Below are 21995 nucleotides of genomic sequence, written 5' to 3' on the forward strand. Positions count from 1 at the left end.
TCATTTATTTCTTGTTTCTTAGGGTTCATTGTCCCTTGTTATCTGATGTCGAGTATCTTTAAGACCACTGTTTCATGTATTTTGTCCATTGCTTTCAAGTAGGAGGAAAACTCTTGTCCTGTTACTTCACTGTGGCCGGAAGTGGACATCTGTATTTTAAAAATAAATTTCTCATAACTAAGACACAACCACCCCAGCTCTAGTTTGTAGGTTAACATTTGAGAACCACTGCTTTAACCCTATTGGACTGCTTCTCACTTATCTTCAGTAGCCCATACAACTTTGTTTCTATGTCTTTGCTTTTCCAGATCCCTAAATCCTGGCCTTGTCCCTTTTCCTGTCCAAATCTTAAAGTGTCTTCAGAATTTAATCAAAATGCTGTCTCGCCATGTATACCCCAATGTTCAACACAGCATTGTTTACAATAGTTAGGACACGGAAGCAACCTAGAGGTCCATCGGCAGACGAATGGATAAGAAAGTTGTTGTACATATACACAATGGAATATTCAGTTCAGTTCAGTCGCTCAGTTGTGTCCGACTCTTTGCGACCCCATGAATTGCAGCACGCCAGGCCTCCCTATCCATCACCAGCTCCCGGAGTTTACCCAAGCTCATGTCCATCGAGTCGGTGATGCCATCCAGCCATCTAATCCTCTGTCATCCCCTTCTCCTCCTGCCCCCAATCCTTCCCAGTGTCAGGATCTTTCCCAATGAGTCAACTCTTTGCATGAGGTGGCCAAAGTATTGGAGTTTCAGCTTCAACATCCGTCCTTCCAATGAACACCTAGGGCTGATCTCCTTTAGGATGGACTGGTTGGATCTCCTTGCAGCCCAAGGGACTTGCAAGAGTCTCCAACACCACAGTTCCAAAGCATCAATTCTTTGGCGCTCAGCTTTCTTCACAGTCCAACTCTCACAAACATACATGACTACTGGAAAAACCATAGCCTTGACTAGATGGAACTTTGTTGGCAAAGTAATGTTTCTGCTTTTTAATATGCTATCTAGGTTGGTCACAACTTTCCTTCCAAGGAGTAAGCGTCTTTTAATTTCATGGCTGCAATCACCATCTGCAGTGATTTTGGAGCCCCAAAATAAAGTCTGACTGTTTCCACTGTTTCCCCATCTATTTCCCATGAAGTGATGGGACCGGATGCCATGATCTTAGTTTTCTGAATGTTGAACTTTAAGCCAACTTTTTCACTCTCCTCTTTCACTTTCATCAAGAGGCTTTTTAGTTCCTCTTCACTTTCTGCCATAAGGGTGGTGTCATCTGCATATCTGAGTTTATTGATATTTCTCCCGGTGATCTTGATTCCAGCTTGTGCTTCTTCCAGCCCAGTGTTTCTCATGATGTACTCTGCATATAAGTTAAATAAGCAGGGTGACAATATACAGCCTTGACGGACTCCTTTTCCTATTTGGAACGAGTTTGTTGTTCCATGTCCAGTTCTAACTGTTGCTTCCTGACCTGCAGACAGGTTTCTCAAGAGACAGGTCAGGTGGTCTGGTATTCCCATCTCTTTAAGAATTTTCCACAGTTTATTGTGATTCACACAGTCAAAGGCTTTGGCATAGTCAATAAAGCAGAAATAGATGTTTTTCTGGAACTCTCTTGCTTTTTCGATGATTCAGCGGATGTTGGCAATTTGATCTCTGGTTCCTCTGCCTTTTCTAAAACCAGCTTGAACATCTGGAAGCTCACGGTTCACGTATTGCTGAAGCCTGGCTTGGAGAATTTTGAGCATTACTTTACTAGTGCAATTGTGCGGTAGTTTGAACATTCTTTGGCATTGCCTTTCTTTGGGATTGGAATGAAAACTGACCTTTTCCAGTCCTATGGCCACTGCTGAGTTTTCCAAATTTGCTGGCATATTGAGTGCAGCACTTTCACAGCATCATCTTTCAGGATTTGAACTAACTCAACTGGAATTCCATCACCTCCACTAGCTTTGTTCGTAGTGATGCTTCCTAAGGCCCACTTGACTTCACATTCCAGGATGTCTGGCTCTAGGTGAGTGATCACACCATCGTGATTATCTGGGTCATGAAGATCTTTTTTGTACAGTTCTTCTGTGTATTCTTGCCACCTGTTCTCAATATCTTCTGCTTCTGTTAGGTCCATACCATTTCTGTCCTTTATCGAGCCCATCTTTGCATGAAATGTTCCCTTGGTATCTCTTAATTTTCTTGAAGAGATCTCTAGTCTTTCCCATTCTGTTGTTTTCCTCTATTTCTTTGCACTGATCACTGAGGAAGGCTTTCTTATCTCTCCTTGCTATTCTTTGGAACTCTGCTTTCAGATGGGAATATCTTTCCTTTTCTCCTTTGCTTTTCACTTCTCTTCTTTTCACAGCTATTTGTAAGGCCTCCTCAGACAGCCATTTTGCTTTTTTGCATTTGTTTTCCATGGGGATGGTCTTGATCCCTGTCTCCCATACAATGTCACGAACCTCTGTCCATAGTTCATCAGGCACTCTATCAGATCTAGTCCCTTAAATCTATTTCTCACTTCCACTGCATAATCATAAGGGATTTGATTTAGGTCATACCTGAATGGTCTAGTGGATTTCCCTATTTTCTTCAATTTAAGTCTGAATTTGGCAACAAGGAGTTCATGATCTGCGCCACAGTCCGCTCCCGTCTTGTTTTTGCTGACTATATAGAGCTTCTCCATCTTTGGCTGCAAAGAATATAATCAATCTGATTTCGGTGTTGACCATCTGGTGATGTCCACGTGTAGAGTCTTCTCTTGTGTTGTTGGAAGAGGGTATTTGCTATGACCAGTGCACTCTCTTGGCAGAACTCTTATTAGCCTTTGCCCTGCTTCATTCTGTACTCCAAGGCCAAATTTGCCTGTTACTCCAGGTGTTTCTTGACTTCCTACTTTTGCATTCCAGTCCCCTATAATGAAAAGGACATCTTTTTTGGGTGTTAGTTCTAGAAGGTCTTGTAGGTCTTCATAGAACCATTCAACTTCAGCTTCTTCAGTGTTACTGGCTGGGGCATAGGCTTGGATAACCATGATATTGAATAGCTTGCCTTGGAAACAAGCAGAGATCACTGTGTCGTTTTTGAGAATGGAATATGTCTCAGCTGTTAAAAAGAATGCATTTGAGTCAGTTCTAAAGAGTTGGATGAAACTGGAGCCTATTATACAGAGTGAAGTAAGTCAGAAAGAAAACATCAATACAGTATATTAACGCATATATACGGAATTTAGAAAGATGGTAACAACGACCCTACATGTGAGACAGCAAAAGAGACACAGATATAAAGAACAGACTTTTGGACTCTGTGGGAGAATGCGAGGGTGGGATGATTTGTGAGAACAGCAATGAAACATGTATATTACCACATGTGAAACAGATGACCAGTCCAAGTTCGATCCATGAAACAGGGCACTCGAAGCTGGTGCACTGGGACCACCCACCTGTGGCTGATTGATGTCAAAGTATGGCAAAAACCACCACAATATTGTAAGGTAATCAGCCTCCAATTATAATAAATAAATAAATTTTAAAAAACGCTGTCTCCTTGCTCTCAGAGTAGCAGGGCCTCCACCTTTCTGCTCAGAAAGTCATTCTTTCCTAAGTGCTTCCATAGCAAATTTATCACATTTAAAAAATCACAGTTATTATTAGAGTCTGCATTTTTTGATAACTGATCATCTGTTTGTAAGATTCCTAAGATCAGACACTTCCCCTTTTTTGCATTGAGTAGCTACTTTTTAATGAGAACCTCTTTTGGGCTGCACTGGGTCTTTGTTGCTGGGCTTTCTCTAGTTGTGGTAGGCGCGGGGTGGGGGGTACTCTGTAGTTGGCTTCTCACTGCAGTGGCTACCCTTGTTGCGGAGCATGAGCTCTAGGGTGTGGGCTTACAGCATGTCGGATCTTCTGGGACCAGGAATCGAACCTCTGGCCCTGCAGTGGCAGGCAGATGCTTACCACTGGGCCACTAGAGCAGTCCTAAAGTAGGTATTGAATTGTATCTTAAAAGATGAAGGAGGGACTTGAAGGCAAGGGAATAATAGAACTAAGCAGTATAGAGAACACTTCAGAGTTGGGATAAGGTGGTTCTAAAGCCTTGTTTTGGTTCAGACAAGGTAAGATTGAATTAGCAAACAGAATTTCGTCTTGCTTGGTGAAACTGATTGAATGGTATATTAAGAAGGATTCTGAGACCACATCTTGACTCCATGAGAAAGCCAGCCCATAGATAATAAAATGTTGGAATGTCTCAGGTATTTTGATAGTTTTGGTTAAACGTGTAGGATATTTTGAAACAACAGCTAACAAATATGTAACACATGTCAGGGAGTATTCTAATCATGATGTACATGTAAACTCATTTATTTCCCCTGACAACCCACTGAAGTAAGTTCTATTTAACACCTCCATTTTTATAGAAAGGGAAACAAAGGCACAGAGACATTAAAAAAACTTGCTCAAGTCACACAGTTGCTAATTCTGGTTTCAGAGTATTTGTTTTTGTCACTGTTAGAGTGCCTTCATAATGAACATTGAATGTTTCATAATAATTGACAGAGTTAGATCACACTAGTATGGAAGGAACAAAGTGAATTTGTTGTTTGTTAATATAATGGCCCAAGCTTCCCCAACTTTTACCTTAGATTAGAAAGATTTACCCTTCATGATTCTTATAGTCATGTCTGAAATTCTTTGTTTTATTTCTTTAGGATCCCTTGCCAGCTCCATCTTTGACCCACTCAAATCTCTTGTGGGAGCTTCAGGAGGAGTCTATGCTCTGATGGGAGGCTATTTTATGAATGTTCTAGTGGTAAGAACTTTGGGAATCAATCTATGGACCTTAAGAAAAAATTTAAAAATAATTACTGGTATTTGGTTCAGGGAATCTTATTTATCAATATTTACTAAGCACACATCTTCCATCTGACCACAAGAGTTTTCCTTTCATCTCTGATCTCAAAAGTAATAAATACTAAATAAAGTTCAAAATTGAAAAATAGAAAAGTCAAAGTCCCCAGTTTAGTATCTGTTACCAGTCTGATATACGTCCGTTAAGGTGTTTTCTGTATGTATTCAAAATTCTACCAATAGTAACACTACAAAAATGGAACTACCCTTACATTATTCTGTATCTTAAAATAAAGTATCCTATCTACTCACAGGATACTTGAGTAGGACACAGAAATCCACCTCAGTCTTTTCAAGTGCTCCACAGCACCTTGTATGTAGTAGCCCTACTCACTCAATTTTTCGTTGAAAGAAAAGATTCAGGGTGGTTACAGCCTTTTACATTGCAAAATAATGCTGTCAGGAATGTTCTTTCACCTGTCTTTTTGTATTTGTGTGATTCTTTTGTAGGCAGATTCCTAGAAGTGGACTTACTGGGTGAAGGCTTTACATTTTTATATATAAATGCCTCCAAAGTTGGCATACCATTTTACACAACCATGATATAGTATGTGAGATGCCAATCACTTTTTAAAACAGGGTAAAATCCTGATTAAATTAACCCTTTAACCATGTAGGTGTGCCTTTTAAAAATACTCTAAGAGGAAAAATTTGAAGCAATTAAAAAACCGTTCCCAAACTAGAAGTCATTTAGAAAAATGTTTTTCAAACCTTGGGTTGCATCACATTAGGAGTTGTGAACTCAGTTGAAGGGACTGTGAAAATCCTTTTACACAAAAATTTCAGTATGCATCATGTATAATAAAGAGTAAGTATTGTTTATGTGTGTGCTGGATTGTTACGTAAATTATTTGTTAATGTAGGTCTTGGTCACAACAGTTTGAAAATAATTGATTTTGAATTAACACAGATATTTTAGCATTTCTCTCTGGGAAGAAAGTTAATAACTTCAAAGGGAAGGGACAGGTAATTTGGGTTGAAATAGAGGTGTCTTTCGGAGTCTGCTCGGTCCTCTAGTAACACATGAGGGTAATGCAAGTTGGTCTGAGGCTTTTCGAAACTAAAATCAAACCGAGTGTTTTTGGACCAGTGTTTTAAATTTTTAAAAAATTATTTTTAAAACAACCAAGGTAATGCTCAAATTTTAGCTGTCTTTGCTAACTCCTACTTAGAAAGAGGCTAAAGCTGTATCAAATGAATATTAAACAAAAAACTTGGAAATATTTTCACCAGATTTAGTTTGACAGCATCTATTAACTATCTGACATATTAAGAGTTGATTTTTTGTTACTTATATTTAGAGTATTTCTTGCTATATCAAGGAATATCATGTTTCATTTTCACTCCAAAGTATACCGGCATTGTACTTCCCAAATACATTTGAAAACTGGACTGTTACACCGATGCTTTGATTGGCAAACATTTGACACACTTTATTATTATTTTTTTATTATTATTATTTTTTTTTGCCAATTTTAGACACACTTTATTTTAAAAGAAAAAGCAGATGGAGGGGGAGTACAGTTGAGGCTTTCTTTGCCAATAGATAACTTATGTTATTATTACTGTCATTTATCTCTTTGCAAGAATTTTCAAGAAATGATTCCTGCTTTTGGAGTTGTCAGACTACTCATCATTGTTCTTATAAGTAAGTGTTTTGTGAATACTTCACAGCTTCAAGTTTATGGGTTCAACCTTCAAAGGCCTTCTCATATTTCCCAAACACAGGACATGCAGGATGACCATGAGCCCAGAGTCTGAAACAATGGTTCAGCTACTAGCTTGAAGCAGAAGGATACGAGTGGAGTTCTCGCAGACCCTGGAGGGTGGTTCCTAGAGGGGCCTGTTTCTGGGGTGTGGGGGAGTCGAGAGCAGGGCTCGAGGTACTCCGTCCACTTCATCCACAATAACATCACTTATGTTTTTTATTTTAAAAAATTTTTTATTGGAGTATAGCTGATTTACATTGTTACCTTCTGCTGTCATTTATTTTTTATTAAATTAAAAAAATTAATTATTTACTTTTATTTATTTTGGTTGTGCTGGGTCTTTGTTACCACATGGGCTTTTCTCTAGTTGTAGGGCGTGGGGGCTGCTCTCTAGTTACAGCGCTTGGGCTTCTCATTGCAGCGGCTTTTCCTGTTGAGGAGCAGGAGCTCTAGGATGTGCGGGCTTCAGTAGCTGCGGTTGCAAGGCCCCAGAGCATAGGCTTAATAGTGGTGCTGAATGGGCTTAGTTGCTCCATGGCATGTGGGATCTTCCCAGACCAGGGATCATCCGTGTCTCTTACACTGGCAGGTGGATTCTTTACCACTGAGCTCCCAGGGAAGCCCTATTTATTTCTGACTGTGTGGGCTCTTCATTGTGGTGCGAGGGCTTCTCTAGTTGCAGTGTGCGGGCTCAGCTGCCCTGTGGCATGCGGGATCTTCATTCTCCTACCAGGGATCCTACATCCTCTGCATTGGGAGGCAGATTCTCACCCACTGGATTACCAGAGAAGTCCCTGTCATTTATTTTTTATACACTGGATTTTTCTCACTCATAAACTAGATTCTGTATACAATTTTGTTTGAAAGGGAAAATTTAAAAACTATTCACATTATCCATTTTCTTCTTCAATTTCTACATTTTCAGATTAAAAAAAAACTGATCTAAGATATAAGCATGGAGTGGTGGCTGAGGATTGAAGATGAGAGCAGAGGTGCAGGAAGAGAGGGGTCAGGGAACCAGGAGGATGACTGATGTGGCTTTGGAAATCTCCAGAATGATAGTGGAGAAGGACATGCTGAAGGAGCTTGCTGCTGCTAAGTCGCTTCAGTCGTGTCCAACTCTGTGCGACCCCATAGACGGCAGCCCACCAGGCTCCGCCGTCCCTGGGATTCTCCAGGCAAGAACACTGGAGTGGGTTGCCATTTCCTTCTCCAGCGCATGAAAGGAAAAAGTGAAAGTGAAGTCGCTCAGTCATGCCTGACTCTTCGCGACCCCATGGACTGTAGCCTACCAGGCTCCTCCGTCCACAGGATTTTCCAGGCAAGAGTACTGGAGTGGGGTGCCATTGCCTTCCCCACGAAGGAGCTTAGGAAGCCTCATTCTGGAGAAGAGGTAGAATTTTAGTTGGGTCTGAAAGTCGGGACTTTGGATGATGGCAGGCCATACAGAGCAGAAGCAAACAAGAGCAAAGGCAGGGCTTGTAACTTGTATTTCCGAGCCTGCTCCTGCTGCAGCTGTATCTGCACAGAGGGTGTGGGGAGAAGGCTGACCTTAAGGCTCAGACTTGAAGACAAAGACAGAAGTGACATTTGATACAGGCTACTTTTGGCTTTCAGGGCTTCCCAGGTGGCGCTAGTGGTAAAGAACCCGCCTGCCAATGCAGGCGACGTAAGAGACATGGGTTCAATCCCTGGGTCGGGAAGATAACCTGGAGGAGGGCACGACCCACTCTAGTGTTCTTGCCTGGAGAATCCCATGGACAGAGGAGCCTAGTGGGCTACCGTCCATAGGCTGCAAAGAATCTGACATGACTGAAGAGACTTAGCACACGCGCGCGCAATTTTGGCTGTCCACATAGTAGGAAAAAAATGATCCTGCAAATTGATATCAAGTGTTCAAAAAAGAGACTAAGTTTAGTTTATGAATAGTATAATTATAAAACATTTCACCCAGATAGAAAAGAAGTGACTTGTTTATAGTTTATACCATACTGTATATAATGTTTTTCTCCATAGACATCACCGAGAAATTTAAAAAGAGGGAAAACAGTCAGCACAGGAAGGAGGGCAGATGTCTGGGAGTTAGTTAGGAGGAGTCACTGTGTGAGCTGAGCTACCTGAGTTGTTAAGGGTCACAACCAGAACCAAGGAACAAGCCCTTAGACAGAAAAATATTCTTACACAAGTTACCTGGGTTTTCAGTTGATCTGTTTCTTTCAAATAACGACTTTTGTAAAATAAGCCTCAAACTCTCAGTGGAGCAATGATTTTAGTTCTCTAATACTCTTTAATGGTGGAGTAAAAACCCTTTCCTCATGCACAAAGTTATCTCCAAATACAGTTTATGTAACATTCTGTCATTCTTGAGGTAAGTAATACAGTCACTGAATGATGTGGTTTTACTATATCCTACAAACACAGGTAGGACAGCTAACATCAACCTTCCCCACATGCCATTTTTTCTAAAAGTTCTTTGGCCTGGTTGGGGCTTCCCTGGTGGCTCAGCTGTAAAGAACCTGCCTGCCAATGCAGGAGATGCAAGATGCGGGTTTGATCCCTGGGTTGGGAAGATCCTTGGAGAAGGAAAGAGCAATCTGCTCCAGCATTCTTGCCTGGAAAATTCCATGGACAGAGGAGCCTGGCAGGTTACAGCACATGGGGTCCCAAAGAGTCAGCCACAACTGAGCATGCATGCACACACACCTACAACAAACTCCAGATTAATGAAACACAAATAATTTTAATTTTAAACACGTTTCCTTGGGAAAATTTGTAGTTTTTTTTTTTAAATGGTAAATATTCTTAGCTGTGAAGGACAGTTGGTCTTACGGACCTTCCTTCATTAAGCACCAATTTTTAGATGTGTTTTCTAACAAAGCAACTGAGCTTCCCTGGAAAAAGTTCAGGAAATCTCAACTTTCGTCCTTCAAAAAACCCATATAAAGGCAACTCCCTTAAAATGAGTGTTAGGTTTTATTGAAGATAATGATTTGGTTTATTGGAATACGGGCTTCTTTTCAGGTGAGAAGACAGGTCTCAGTTTAGAGACTGCAGCAGTTTAGAAAAGTAAACACCCTCTGGAAGCAGAAAGGGCCAAGCAGATACAAGTCAGAAGGCAGAAGAGAAACTAAATGGAGAAACTGACGTGGTAAGGGTTACAGAGAGTTTTTGAAAGGAGGCCTCCTACTCTGAAAGACTAGACCAAAGTAACTGTTTCTAGTAAGTCTGCCCTGTGGTGGTTTTCTTATACTTTCCTAGTACTATATCTGTTATTTACACTCCATCAGGAAATGCAAATGACTTAAAATACAATAACAGCCACATTTATCTAGCATTTGGTATGATAGTCATTTAGAATTAAATTAATATTGAGTACTTCCTCGACCTCAATTCCTACCCAGTGACTTCAGCATCAATACTGTATTGAAAGGGAAGCTAGCAGGAACACATGGTCCTGATGCTATTTTCCCAAAGGCAAGGGCTAGGTCTCCTAGGACACTCACTAAGCAGAGCATAGGGCATTGGGGGATGGGTGTGGAATGTGACAGTTGCAGGAGATGTTTCCAAGCACACATGTAGGGCAGAGTTCTTCTAACCCAAGAAGCCTGGAAGGTCCTTTAGCATCACCGATATGGCTTATTTGAGGAACGTCTTACGTTCTGACTACTACTGTTCCATTAGTGACTGTGCAATCACTTCCTTTCTTGGGCTGTCTTCTGTATTCCTGCTGGTAGTTATGAAAGGGTTAATGAGTAGGCAGGTCTCACTAAGGGGGCCAGAGGTCCCCAAACTGCAAGAGGAGACAAATGGCAGTGGTGGACTTTTTTTTCCTCCATTCCTTTGCTCCCGCTTTAGCCAGGTAGGAGGAGCCTTTAATTCTGTTGCTGTGAGACAATGGGCTCTTCCTGAAAGTTACTTTTTCCCAAACTTGAGGGGCTAATTGCCCAACAAAACAATACATCTTACTCATGGGAATGTTTTTCTTAGGCTATGTTAATAAAACTATGTATCCTGCTTGGAGGTCTGTTTTCCTTTAGTATCTTGCCCAGAGATGTCTAGGTCCAGAGATGACTCCACTTGTGTAGATGTATCTGTTGTGGGCAAGAGCCAGACAGGGGGGCAACTCTCTCAGCCTTGAGGGGTTTCTTTATCTATGATCAGCAGCTTGCTAAAGAGTATAAGATGCCTTGCAAAAAACTGGAAAGGGGCTACTCTCCTGCCCCCTTCTGATGTCTATGTGAGAAGCTTTATCTCTTTTATACTTTTAATAAAAACTTTGCTACACAAAAGCTCCAAGTGGTCAAGCCTCGTCTCTGGCCTCACATCAAAAGCCTTTCCTCTGGAGGCCAAGAATCCCGGCATCGTTCATGGCTCACAGCCACAACCTTTCATCTTGGGAGCTCCTTAGGGATCTTCAAGACAAGGTGTAAGCTTTCATCTTTTAATTAGGGGTGATTAGGTGGGTGAGAGTGAAGCCCCCATAGTCAGACGGCTTAAGGTTCAAATCCCACCACTGCCTCAGAGTATGTGGCCTTGGGTGAGTACTTAGCCTTTGTGTCTTGGTTTCTTTATGTATAAAACACCAGGTCTTTCTTCACTCGAGGTGCTGCAATAGTAGTAATTAATTTGCCTGCCTGCTTCTGTCTTTGCTTCTTTAGAGTATGTTTTCTATACGGCAGCAAGAATCATCTTTTAAAAATGTGAGTCAGGGGGTTTCCCTGGTGGCTCGGTGGTAAAGAGACCACCTGCCAGTTCAGGAGACACGGTTCGATCCCTGATCAGGGAGGATCCCACATGCCATGGAGCAACTAAGCCCATGCGCCACAACTATCGAGCCTAGGGGACCGCAACTACTGAGCCCTCACACCGCAAATACTGAAGCCCTTGAACCCTAGAGCCTGTGCTCAGCAAGAGAAGCCACTGCAATGAGAAGCCTGTGCACCGCAACTAGAGACCCCGCTGGCCTCTCATGCATCAAGGAAGACCCAGTACAGCCAATAAATAAATAAATAAAAGTTATTAAAAACCCAAGTCAGACATGTCACACTTCTGTGCTCAAAAGCTTCTAAAGGGTAAAAGTCAAAGTCCTTACGAGGGTCCATAAGGCTCTACGTGATCTGTATCTGCCACGGTTTGATCTCCTCACCTACAACTTCATCCCCAACTTGAGTCCAGAATCATCTGCAGGTCTTGATAAAGCACAGACTGTTGAATCATACCTGTAGAGTTTCTGGTTCAGAAAGTTTGGGGTGGGCCTGAGAGTTTTCATTTCTAGTAAGTTCCCAGTGATGCTGGGATTCCCCAGCGAAAAGGGGAACCATCCATGCCATCAAATCGACTGCTTTGGTATTCTTCAAACATACCAGGCACTGTTGGTCCTGCTTTAGGGACTTTGTACTTCAGTCTGCCTAGAAGCTCTTTCAAAGGTCAGCATGGCTTGCTCCCTTATCTTCATCAGATGGCATATTCTCCTTGAGATCCTTCTTGACTCTCCAGTTAAAAATCACACCCAACTCCCAGCATTCTCAACTCTCCTTCTTCTCTTGGTATACTCTCTACAGCACTAAGCATCCTTTGACAATACTATGTTTTACTTATTCATTCGCCTTGCCCAGCTAAGACTTTCAGTTCCATGAGGCAGTCTAATCTTTTCATGGCAGTATATCCACCACCTAGAATAGTGGCTGGCACATGGGAGAACATTAATAAATACTTGTTGGATCAATGCATCTATAAAATGGGGTAATGACAGTACTAATTTCATGGCATTGTTGTGAGGATTAATGATACAAAGTTAGTACATGCAAAGTTCTTAGAACAGTACCTGGCACAGAGTACCAGGTAAGTCTCAATACATGTTACCATTGCTAGAGGGGAACGAAAAATAACTGGTACACTTGCAGAGATCCTGGGGCTTCATCAGGCTGCTTTCCCTTCTAGTTGTGTCGGACATGGGATTTGCTCTCTACAGACGGTTCTTTGTTCCTGCAAATGGGTCTCCGGTGAGTTCAGCTTATTACTTTTTAAATAGAAATTTGCTTACCTATGATATCAATAGCTAAAAAGGGTCACCAAATAGGGGCAGCAACAATTCTGAGATTTAAAGCTGTCAGATTCCCATTTGGAAGTTAAGAAAATTCCTGAGCAAACTGGCCTTTTGGGTTGTCCTTTTCACTTCTCTCATAGCCCAGATAACTGGCTCCAGTTCTCTGCACCTGCTATATGGGTAGCTGTTCCAAAAAACAGGAGTGAAGAGACTCTACTGTCTTATGGAGAATAAAATGCAGATTGGAAAGCAGCAATAATATGGGTCCAGATGAATTTATAATATAAAGAAAACTGGCAAAGGTTTCCAGTTTTATTGAAATTGGTTCCTGAATTTGGTAATTTTTGTTTGAGTATTTGTGTGTATGTTATTACCTGTGTTTTAATTCAGACATTCCATTTATCTGGGATAAGATTATGTTCCTACAAAGAACCCTCACTAATCTCAACTCTTACTCTCTTGGCTGGCCTTGTACACAACCATCCTAAATGCAATGGTGGCCTAGAAGAGACACAGGATGGCTGTCGCGTGTACTCAAGAGTCAGTGAAATGGCATTTTTTTAGCTTTGCATGATGGAGTTTTGTTGTCTTTTTTGTCTCACTGCCTTGCTATTCAGACTTTTAAGACTCTTTGACTGGGATGGTATTTGTTCTCTAGTAAGAGAGATGCAGCTGAAATATACAATTAGCATTTTCTTCACTCATTTTCATTTTCCCCTTTTCTCCCAAGGTGTCTTTTGCAGCTCACATTGCGGGTGGATTTGCTGGAATGTCCATTGGTTATACTGTGTTCAGCTGCTTTGATCAGGCACTGATGAAAGATCCAAGGTTTTGGACAGCGATTGCAGCTTATTTAGCTTTTGTTTTATTTGCTGTGTTTTTCAACATTTTCCTATCCCCAGCGAACTGACTTGCCCCTAACACAAACCAATGAATAAAAAGGGCCATCTGGGGGGAAAAAAAAAACAAAACTGGAGAACTGTCTATGAAGAAACAGAGAAGTCCAGCAAATGCTAACAATTTTATAAAGAGAACAAACACCCCTGAAGTTGTCGGTTTCAAAGACTGCTTACAAAAGGGGTTAGGGTTTAAGGAAGGAGCTCTTCCGAGGGAATGAGGGGGAAGAGGAATAGAGAAAAGGGAAGGGAAGTGAGAACCAGAGACTGGCTCTTTTCTAGGCATGCCGTGTCAAGGGCATGCATTCTCTAAAAGAAGTTGCTCTTAGGAGGATATAGTATAGAGATTGCTTGATAGAATCCACAAATAATGTACTCTGCTGATAATAAAAACTTTTCATATCTGTCAGACTACTGATTATCACTTTCCATCACTGTTTGAGTCAAAGGTCACTGTTTGGGGTGCTTTATGTGCATTATTGTTAATCTTTTAACAACCCAGAAAGGCAGCTATTACTCTGCATCTTAGAGAGGAGGCTATGCTGCTGCTGCTAAGTCACTTCAGTCGTGTCCGACTCTGTGCGACCCCATAGATGGCAGCCCACCAGGGTCCCCCGCCCCTGGGATTCTCCAGGCAAGAGTACCGGAGTGGGTTGCCAGTGCCTTCTCCAATGCATGAAAGTGAAAAGTGAAAGTGAAGTCGCTTCAGTCGTGTCTGACTCTGCGCAACCCATGGACCGCAGCCTACCAGGCTCCTCCGTCCATGGGATTTTCCAGGCAAGAGTACTGGAGTGGGTTGCCAGTGCCTTCTCCAGAGGAGGCTATGAGAACTCTTTAAAAAAAAAAAAAAAAACCCAAATAATTTGTCTAAGAGGGGGCAGGACTTAAAGGTTGCTAATGACTTGACAGGGCTTCCCAGGTGGCTCAGTGAGTAAAGAATCCGTGGGCAACGCAGGAGACACAGGAGACGTGCATTTGATTACTGGGTCTGGAAGATCCCCTGGAGGAGGGCATGGAAACCCGCTCAGGATGGAGAATCCCGTGGACACAGCAGCTGGCTACAGTCCATGGGGTCACAAAGAGTTGGACATGACTTAGTAACTAAACAAAAAAGATGTGCTATTGTTTACTTAACCATTCCTCTATTGAACACTTAAGTTGCTGCTGATTTTGTACCATTACCAACAGTGCTACGTGAGCATCCTAGTATGTACGGTGTGTCTTCGAGAATGATTGAATGAATTGGTATTTCAAGCATCCAGAAGCAGAAATGTTATATTAATTTTGATAGATTTAAACTACTTCTTTTTTTTTTTTGGCTGTGCCACACAGCTTGCAGGATCTTAGATCCCCAACCAAGGATTGAACCTGGACCACCACAGTAAAAGTTTTGAGTTCTAACCACTGGTGTGTGCTAAGTTGCTTCAGTTGTATTCAACTCTTTGCAACCCTATGGACTGTAGCCTGCCAGGGTCTTGTGTCCATAGGATTCTCCAGGCAAGAATCCTGGAGTGGGTTGCCATGCTCTCCTCCAAGGGATCTTCCCAACTCAGGGATGGAAACTGGGTCTCGTGCATCTCCTGCAATGCGGCCCGATTCTTTACCGCTGAGCCACTAGGGAAGCCCCTCTAACCAATGGATGCCAGGGAATCCCCTAAATTACCTTTTAAATAGTTGTATCCAGTTATATTCTTACTGATATTATATGACAGTGATAGTTTCCTCATACATTTGCCAAAAGGTGGCTTTATAAATCTTGAAAAAATGTACATTTTGATTAAAAAATATTATTTTAATTCATATGTAACACTAATGAAGCTTAACATTTTAAGTTTATTAATAATTTATAATTTATATATTATACATAACATATAATTTATATAATATATAACACACGATTATGAATATATATATATTTCCTGATGAAAGGGTTGAATTTAAACTGAAAAGTAGCTATTAGATGGCAAAGAAGCCCAAGGAAGAAATATTTATCTGCCATCACCAACCCACCAGGTCAGTACTCTGGAGATCTTTAATGACCTAAAGTGCAAAGTAATTGTTAATAATAGAAAACTAGACAGAGAAATAGGATTCATCTAACCATGAAATCAGACATGACCCATTGATTATTAAGACTGATGACTAAGAAGTTATTATCTAGTTAGGTTATTTTGGTACTAGAAACATTGTTTACATCACCAAAAACAGTGATATCTTTCTGGGTCTCCAGGAGGCAAAGTTACCATTAAAAAAGCACACAAATGTCTGGCATTTTAAATTTGACATTTCTGAATAATAGAGGAACCATTTATTCAGCTTAATTTGGGGCTCACAGTTTTAGTCTTCTAAACTGTGCTGTATTATGAGAAATATTGGAAATATTCTTTCTGTGGGCTGCCCAATAAGGTAGCCACTAGGCACATGTAGCTATTTACATTTAATTAAAATTAAATGAAATTAAAAACTGTGTCTCTGTTACACAAGCCTCGTTGCAAGTACTCAATAGCTATGTATTAATAGTGGCCATCTTATCGAACAGTGCAGACAGTCTACTCCAACGCTGCTGCAAAAAGTTCCATTGGATTAAAAAAACTTCCATTGGGTGGCACTGTGTGAGAAGCAAGAATGAAGGCAGGGAGATGGAGTTTAGCTGATGGCTGACTCACTGTGCTGAACCAAACTGAATCTGCTCTACACCTGCAAAGGGACACATTAAGAAAACACATTGAAGATGGCTGTGGTATAACTTTTAAGCGTGATCTGCTTCAAATTTACCTAGATCAAGAAAGGTCTGTGTTAATCTCTCTGTCTTAGCTAATTAAGAGTAATTTGAAATATTTTTTCTTTTTCTTTTGAATTTTATGCTACTGTAGCTATGTATAGTAGTATTCATGCTATTTGCTATGAAAGCTTGAGGACCTAAGATTTGAAGCTACATAACAGTACTTCCTCTTTCGGAAAATACTATGCACTTGTCCTTTTAGTGGAAAAAAAAGACTTTAATTTTCTTTGGTAATTTTAAAAGTAAAGTGCTCATGGTAAAAGAAATTAAACATAAAAATATAATTATAAAAACTTAAGTCAATTATCATTCTACCCAGAGATAATCACAGTTAATATTTTGATGAATATCCTTCTAGGCTTTATTGTATGCATCTCTACATATAAATAAATTTACAATGGGCTATAGTATTCTGTTTTATAACCTGAATGTCACTGAAACAATATATCCAATGTCTTTTTATATTAGTATATATTTATTATCTTTACTGGTTGCATAGTACCATACTGTGGATGTACTATTACTTATATGTACAAATACAGTCTTTCTTGTATTGATAATTATTTGGATAGTTTCAAGTTATAATTATTATAAACAACAATAAGAATAATATCTTTGCTCATATTTTAAAGTGCTTTGGACTGTGGGTCAAAGAGTATACTGCTATTAACATAATAAAGTCAAATACAAAATTTCTCTATCTCAGGAATACAACTAAATTTTAGAAGGCTGACGCTTTTGCAACTTTTGAACTATATAAAGCTTTCAAAAAGGAACTAAAGACTCTAGAACCTGTTATTTAAAAAATCAAAACTTTCACTATTTGACATACCTAGTTTAAATAATTGAAATTGTAAGAGAAAATAGGTGATTTCTTAATATCTCTCTCATGAAAAATTGAAGTGTATTTAGAGAAGAAAAATAACAGTTTAGTGAAACAGTTAAGAGGTGACTTTAGAACCACACTGACCTTTGAACACCAGTTCTAGCTGTATGACATTGGGTAATCTAAGGTGTGCTTCAGTTTACCTATCTGTAAAATGGGGAAACAATACACCCAGCTCAGAGGAGTTCTGTGATGAGTATATCTTGCGGTTACAATATCCCAGTATGTTGTTTGATTGTGTAACATTTCCCTTTCTATGAAGAATACAGGACATGCATCTATATATTAAATGAAAATGAATGAAAACATTCTCCTCTTTTCTCTTTCCTTTGGGATATATTTCCTCTTAGATATCCCAGGGTATCAACTCTAATATGGAACCTACTGGCTGATAATCCAAGCATCTGAATTATAACTCGCCCTACTGCTTGCTCCACAAAGCAAGCTATATGTCTTAAAAGGGTCATATAGCTTTTGTTGTAATCAAAATTTCTATACTACTACCAACATACCAATGATCCAAGCAATATCTAATAACATCCTCACAGCAATTTTTCATAGCAAAGTACAGTAATAATTACCTAAATATTCATAAATATTTTTACTGGAATGATTTCTGAAAATGCTCAAAAACTGCCAGAAAGACTCGAGAATTTAGACATTTAAATGTGGATTAAAAAACTGATCTAAATTCTTATAGCAAGAGCCAGATCTGTCTCCTTTGGTTTCATAAAATGCTGTACCTTACTGGATTATGAAATGAAACACATGCCTTTTCCTTTGTACATAAATGAGATTTTAAAATCACTGACATTGGTCACATCTTTCATATAAAATAATCTTAATAAATAGGTTTGTAAGATCAAGTCAGTAGTCTCAGAAACCTCTCTAAGAGTTCTCAGTTTAAAATAACAAAGCAAAAAGCCAAGTAAGACTCCTTTCTTCCAGGAACTCCTACAATTCTATTCTTCATAGAGAATACATACACCCCTCCTCCAGGTATTTTTTTCCCCCCACTGCATTATAAGGTATAAACGTAAATGACTTTCTATTCTTGACATCTTAAACATCTTCTTGGTAACATTACAACTTTCTAGGGAAAAAAGAGAGCAACCACCATGCTGAAAGAGTGATGCTTTGTTCGTCTTTTGGCCACAGGTTTGCTTAAGAAATAGCACACGCTTCAGAAATGGAAGAATGTATCTGCCTCCTATTTGGTGGGCTTCAGAGATAAGATGACTGACTAAATAAACATGGGGGACTGGAATTTCCTTGGAGGCATTCTGGAGGAGGTTCATATCCACTCCACCGTGATTGGAAAGATGTGGCTCACCATCCTGTTCATATTTCGAATGCTTGTTCTGGGTGTAGCAGCTGAAGATGTCTGGAATGATGAGCAGTCTGGCTTCATCTGTAATACAGAACAACCCGGCTGCAGAAATGTATGCTATGATCAGGCCTTCCCTATCTCCCTCATTAGATACTGGGTTTTGCAGGTGATATTTGTGTCTTCACCATCCCTGGTCTACATGGGCCATGCTTTGTACCGACTGAGAGTTCTGGAGAAGGAGAGGCAGATGAAGAAGGCGCAACTGAGAGGTGAACTGGAGGAGGTAGAGCTTGAAACACCTGGGGATCGGAGGCGACTGGAGGAAGAACTGTGTCAGCTGGAGCAAAGGAAAGTAAATAAAGTTCCACTCAGAGGAACCTTGCTCTGCACTTATGTGATACACATTTTCACTCGCTCTGTGGTTGAAGTTGGGTTCATGATTGGACAATATCTTTTATATGGATTTCACTTAGAGCCTCTATTTAAATGCCACGGCCACCCATGTCCAAATACAATTGATTGTTTTGTCTCTAGACCCACAGAAAAGACGATATTCCTATTATTCATGCAATCCATAGCGACTGTTTCACTTTTCTTAAATGTTTTAGAAATTTCCCATCTAGGTTTTAAAAAGATTAAAAGAGGCCTTTTGGGACAATATAAATTGAAGGATGAACATAATGAAATTTGTACCAAGTCAAAACAAAACCTTGCCAAATATCAAAACACATCTGCAAACTCACTGAAACGACTCTCTTCTGCACCTGATTACAGTCTGTTAGTGGAAAAGCAAACACACACAGCAGCGTATCCTAGTTTAAATCCCTCTGCATTTCGGACAGATCCTGATAACCATATTGGAAATGATGACAAAGGCATTTTGGATGAACAGGAAACTCGGCTTTCTGAGATGTCCACATTTAGTACGGCCCGTGGTCATCTTCAAAACGTCAGCTCAAGTAATAAAGAAGACACTCATAAACTGTCTGGAAAAGAAGTTAATGGTAACCAGTTGAGGGGAAAAAGAGAAATTGATGGCAAACACAGCAAAAGAAATCACTACTTTAAAGGTCACTATTCTAGTCCAGGTGATGCTATAGAGCTTAACAACCATGTGGGACAGTCACCCCAAACAGCTTTCTCTCTGCCAGCTAACTGCACCTGGAAACCGAAGTGGCCTCGTGCTACCCGGGGTCCCTCTGCAGAAAATGAAAACCAGGCATTACCTCCTAAAGGTAACCTCAAGGGCCAGCTCAGGGAGAGCACAACCAGAACCCTTCCTCTTTCACAGGGAGACTTTCAACCACTTGACATTCCAGACACTCCTGATTCTTTGAGAGGGCTGTCCTTTGAATCCGAGTTGGTCAGAACCTGCAGTAACCCTACTGCTTGTACTCCAAATCATTTAGCGTCACTGACAAACAACCTCATTGGAAGGCGGGCTCCCACAGACCTTCAGATCTGAACATCCGTTGGCGTTTAGACATTCTACATATTACATTATCACAGAAGTAGCCTAGTGATGGTGGAGCACAGAAAAAACAGATAGGGCAGCTCTGAAGACCAGCTGTTTAGACAAACTACTACAAATCCATTTTAAAAAGGGAAAATGTGGAGCCCATTATACAGAGTGAAATAAGCCAGAAAGAAAAACACCAATACAGTATACTAATGCATATATATGGAATTTGAAAGATGGTAACGATAACCCTATATACGAGACAGAATAAGAGACACAGATGCATAGAACAGTCTTATGGACTCCGAGGGAGAAGGTGAGGGTGGGACGTTCTGGGAGAACAGCATTGAAACATGTATATTATCACATGTGAAACAGAACACCATTCCAGGTTCGATGCATGAGACAAATGCTCAGGGCTGGGGCAATGGGATGACCCAGAGGGATGGGATGGGGAGGGAGGTGGGAGGGGGGTTCAGGATGGGGAACAGATGTAAACCCATGGCTGATTCATGTCAATGTATGGCAAAAACCACTACAATATTGTAAAGTAATTAGCCCCCAACTAAAATAAATAAATTTATATTAAAAAAAAGGGAAAATGGCTCTAGTTCTGAACTGGGAAGGATTAGTTTCAAGTTTAAAGACACAGAGTTACCAAATCAGGATTACTTTTTGGTGGGTTCCCTTCAGAAAAACACTGATTCTGGGAAAAATCTATGTCAGAATTGAAGCTAAATGGAACCAGGTTTTTCCTTTAAGGGAAAACAGTCTTCGGAGATTGTTCTTGATCTATGTAATTCCCGCTTTTAGTTACTGATCTTTTATTTCTGGACACTGATTAAACTTTGTCTGCCCTTGGTTCTTAACTTAGTTTCCTTATGGACTGCAATCCGATGTGTCCTGGATGTAATCATCATGTTGCTTCTAGTCAATAAAATCCTAAAAAGATGTCGCTTTCTTTTACCAGTTTATAGCATCGTGATTCGGAGAAGGCAATGCACCCCACTCCAGTACTCTTGCCTGGAAAATCCCATGGATGGAGGAGCCTGATAGGCTGCAGTCCATGGGGTCGCTAAGAGTCGGACACGACTGAGCGACTTCACTTTCACTTTTCACTTTCATGCATTGAAGAAGGAAATGGCAACCCACTCCAGTGTTCTTGCCCGGAGAATCCCAGGGACGGGGGAGCCTGATGGGCTGTCGTCTATGGGGTCGCACAGAGTGGGACACGACTGAAGCGACTTAGCAGCAGCAGCAGCAGCATCGTGATTCAGTGCCAGGATCCGAGTCTTGGCTCTACTACTCACTGGCCATCTAACCATGACATTTTACTAACAGTATCTAGCTAACAAGGATGGTGTGAGGAGTAAAATAAGAAACACAGGTGTTTAACGCACTGCCAGGCATATAGTAAGCGCTCAAAAGTGCTAGCTATTATTAATACATTACTGCTCACCCTCTGGAGACCCACATCAAGTCGGCCACAAAACAAGGTGACTCCAAACGTCAGAGCTGGAGCCCAAACAGACGATTCTGAGCAGTCTTCCAGCCATTGGAAATCCAAGGGTTGTCCTCGACGGTCGTGCGCGCTCTTTCAAAACGAGAGTCGACAAACCAGTAGGCGCCGGCTGCCGCGGCTTCTGACGTCCTAGCTGAGACGGGTCCGCCCACTCTCGGCGTCTGGAGTGAGTCCTCGCGCTCCAGGGCTCCGCAGGCCCCGCCCCTTGGCGCCTCGCCCATCTTTGGCCCCACCTGGACACTAACCCCGAGTTACCAAAACGTAGCCTCCTACTAAGCAACCAAATCTTGGCGAGGACCGGAAGAGGAAGGAGAGGCGAGGCTTCGCTAACCAGGGGGGCGGACGCACGCAGCCTCTTTCGGCTTATCTCACTATGGGGCATTCAGAGCGTCCTGGTCGCCATGAAAACAGGCCACACCCCGGCAATCCCGGCCCGGGGATCCCAAGTGCGCAGGCGCCCGTGCC

The 21995-nt window shown here is 41.1% G+C and overlaps 3 protein-coding genes across 5 annotated transcripts in view; 2 read left to right on the forward strand and 1 right to left on the reverse strand.

Moving 5' to 3' along the window:
* RHBDL2 (rhomboid like 2) overlaps positions 1–20587 on the forward strand; it is a 61320-nt gene extending 40733 nt beyond the window's left edge. The window contains exons 5-8 of one of the 3 annotated variants that reach the window (XM_081492112.1): positions 4702–4802; positions 6488–6548; positions 12550–12611; positions 18378–20587. In XM_081492112.1, the coding sequence (XP_081348238.1) occupies positions 4702–4802; positions 6488–6548; positions 12550–12611; positions 18378–18458 (305 nt within the window). In that variant the 3' untranslated portion in view covers positions 18459–20587. Of the gene's footprint in view, positions 1–4701; positions 4803–6487; positions 6549–12549; positions 12612–13385; positions 13961–18377 lie in introns of those variants that run through there. The other 2 variants (XM_081492111.1, XM_081492114.1) reach the window with 2 other exon arrangements.
* LOC145506771 (uncharacterized) overlaps positions 1–21978 on the reverse strand; it is a 54690-nt gene extending 32712 nt beyond the window's left edge. The window contains exon 1 of the mRNA XM_081492115.1: positions 21468–21978. The gene's annotated coding sequence lies outside the window, so the exon portion shown is untranslated. The remainder of the gene's footprint in view (positions 1–21467) is intronic.
* GJA9 (gap junction protein alpha 9) lies at positions 18456–20957 on the forward strand. Its single transcript, XM_081492108.1, has one exon. It carries the CDS (start codon positions 18473–18475, stop codon positions 20012–20014), a length of 1542 nt encoding a protein of 513 aa, XP_081348234.1. The 5' UTR covers positions 18456–18472; the 3' UTR covers positions 20015–20957.
* Positions 21979–21995: the final 17 nt, after the last annotated feature.

Source organism: Giraffa tippelskirchi, chromosome 5 (assembly GCF_054371585.1).
Source record: "Giraffa tippelskirchi isolate mGirTip1 chromosome 5, T2T-mGirTip1v1.2.pri, whole genome shotgun sequence".
NCBI classification, from domain to species: Eukaryota; Metazoa; Chordata; class Mammalia; order Artiodactyla; family Giraffidae; genus Giraffa; species Giraffa tippelskirchi.